Here is a 1,734-nt window from a genome sequence, read left to right as displayed (position 1 = left end):
GGACCGGGTGGGTAACGAAGAATATTTCCGGGCCTGGGCCGGGCCCGGGTCTCGCCATAAAACTTTTGGTCGGGCTCGGGCGGGCAGCCCTACGTAAAAACGGTCCCGGGCTGCAACACTCCATTTGCTAGTAGGTACAGCGTTTGACCGCTGGCGCCACGCTGCGCCGCTCGCGCGTACCGCGTTTCTAGGTGGTTCCGTTCACCGAGGGCGCTCGAACGCAATCATATGGAAGCGTGGCTGTATGGCTGAGGAGGAAGAAGAAGAAGCCGCTTCGAACGGCCGTGTTCAAAATGTGCTCTGCTGGAAACAGCGCACCGGCCCTAGGCCGAGGATCTCTTGCAACGTCTACCGTTACCGGTAATTACAAGATCGTTCTTCCTCGTTTGCCATCGCGAAACACCGTTCTCAACTCAGTGTTCCTACACACGGACCTCGCTGGTCGGCCGTACCGCGCCCCGGATTTTCGTGATGCCCTGCTCTCGGTGCTCGATACCAAGGACATTCTCGGAGCAGGCCAGTATCAGATGAGCCATCTGTGGCTCGTGACCTGTGCCAACAGCCTTTCCAAGCAGAAGCTCGTCGATAAAGGTGAGCTACTTGTCAAAGGACTGAAATGCCTTGTCATCGACCCAGAAAGCCGGAACATCAAAATGAAGCTTCTGTGGCTTCCTCCTCACCTAGAACAGAAGCGTATTGTTGAAGCATTGGAACCATATGGCATGGTGCAATCCATAACCAGAGAAATGTGGCGTTGCGAGGGCATGGAGAGTTGGCAGATGACGAATCGTGATGTAGAATTCACGCTCAAAGAAGGCCTCTCTACCAGTTTCCTCCCTCATCTTCTGACGATCATCGGACATCAATGCTTACTTTTGATTCCCGGACGACCTCCCTTGTGCCTTCGATGCAACAGAGTAGGGCACATAAGAAGACAGTGCAAAACACCACGCTGCGCGAAGTGCCACCGTTATGGTCATAACGCAGAGGTATGCGTTGGCACGTATGCTGACAAGCTTCGTGGCAGTAAACCGGTGGACGATGACACCATCGTTAACCACCTCATGGATGTAAGTGAGGTCGTAGATGCCTCTGGCGAAGCGCCTGCTGAAGACCACCGGGCTGAGGAAGTGCAAATATCGACAGCTGCGGACACAGCTACAGCGAAGGTTACTGAAGAACATACAGTGACTAACCGTGAAAAGGACCCATGTGCAACGTGGGCCGAATCACCACCATTTCGGGACCAGCTTCATCCTGCCGAGGATACTGAAATGACTGAGACATCCAAGAAGCGTCCAGCGCCGGCATATGATTTGGAGTGCTCTGGAAAAGAGCCAAGGGTCGCCGCGGTGAAGGCGAAGAAACCCCTTCATGGAGCCCCTGTGAGTGAAGATGCCGCTGCAGTTCAAGAAGTTGCTGCAGCTGCGACTCCTCAAAGGGGTGGGACAGGCAGAACAAAGGTAGCAGCGCTACGTGTAGGCGCTGCGCCTCAGTAGTGGAATCATGGCGGGCGCCCTTCTCTTAACGTTTGGAACACTGAGTGTCCGTGGCTTACGTAGTAAGCGACGGCAGGGTCAGTTATTACACTTGTTGCGTAGCCGAGCGTTAGATGTTATTGCAATTCAGGAAACAAAAATTGAATCCGATGACGACACAGCGGCTGCTGTAGCTCCATTTTTTCGGAGTATGAAGTATGTGTCAGCCACGCGATTGGTGTCTCTGGAGGATGTA

At 53.9% G+C, this 1,734-nt stretch overlaps 1 protein-coding gene across 1 annotated transcript; it reads left to right on the top strand.

The window, feature by feature from the left end:
* The first annotated feature begins 261 nt into the window (after nucleotides 1-261).
* Nucleotides 262-1,499, top strand: LOC119449063 (uncharacterized). The gene has a single exon (XM_037712254.2). The coding sequence runs from the start codon at nucleotides 294-296 to the stop codon at nucleotides 1,497-1,499; it is 1,206 nt and encodes a 401-aa protein (XP_037568182.1). The 5' UTR covers nucleotides 262-293.
* Nucleotides 1,500-1,734: the final 235 nt, after the last annotated feature.

Source organism: Dermacentor silvarum, chromosome 4, assembly GCF_013339745.2.
Source record: "Dermacentor silvarum isolate Dsil-2018 chromosome 4, BIME_Dsil_1.4, whole genome shotgun sequence".
Classification (NCBI taxonomy): Eukaryota; Metazoa; Arthropoda; class Arachnida; order Ixodida; family Ixodidae; genus Dermacentor; species Dermacentor silvarum.
Note: the sequence above shows the minus strand (reverse complement) of the source record. Positions and strands in the feature narration are given on the sequence as shown.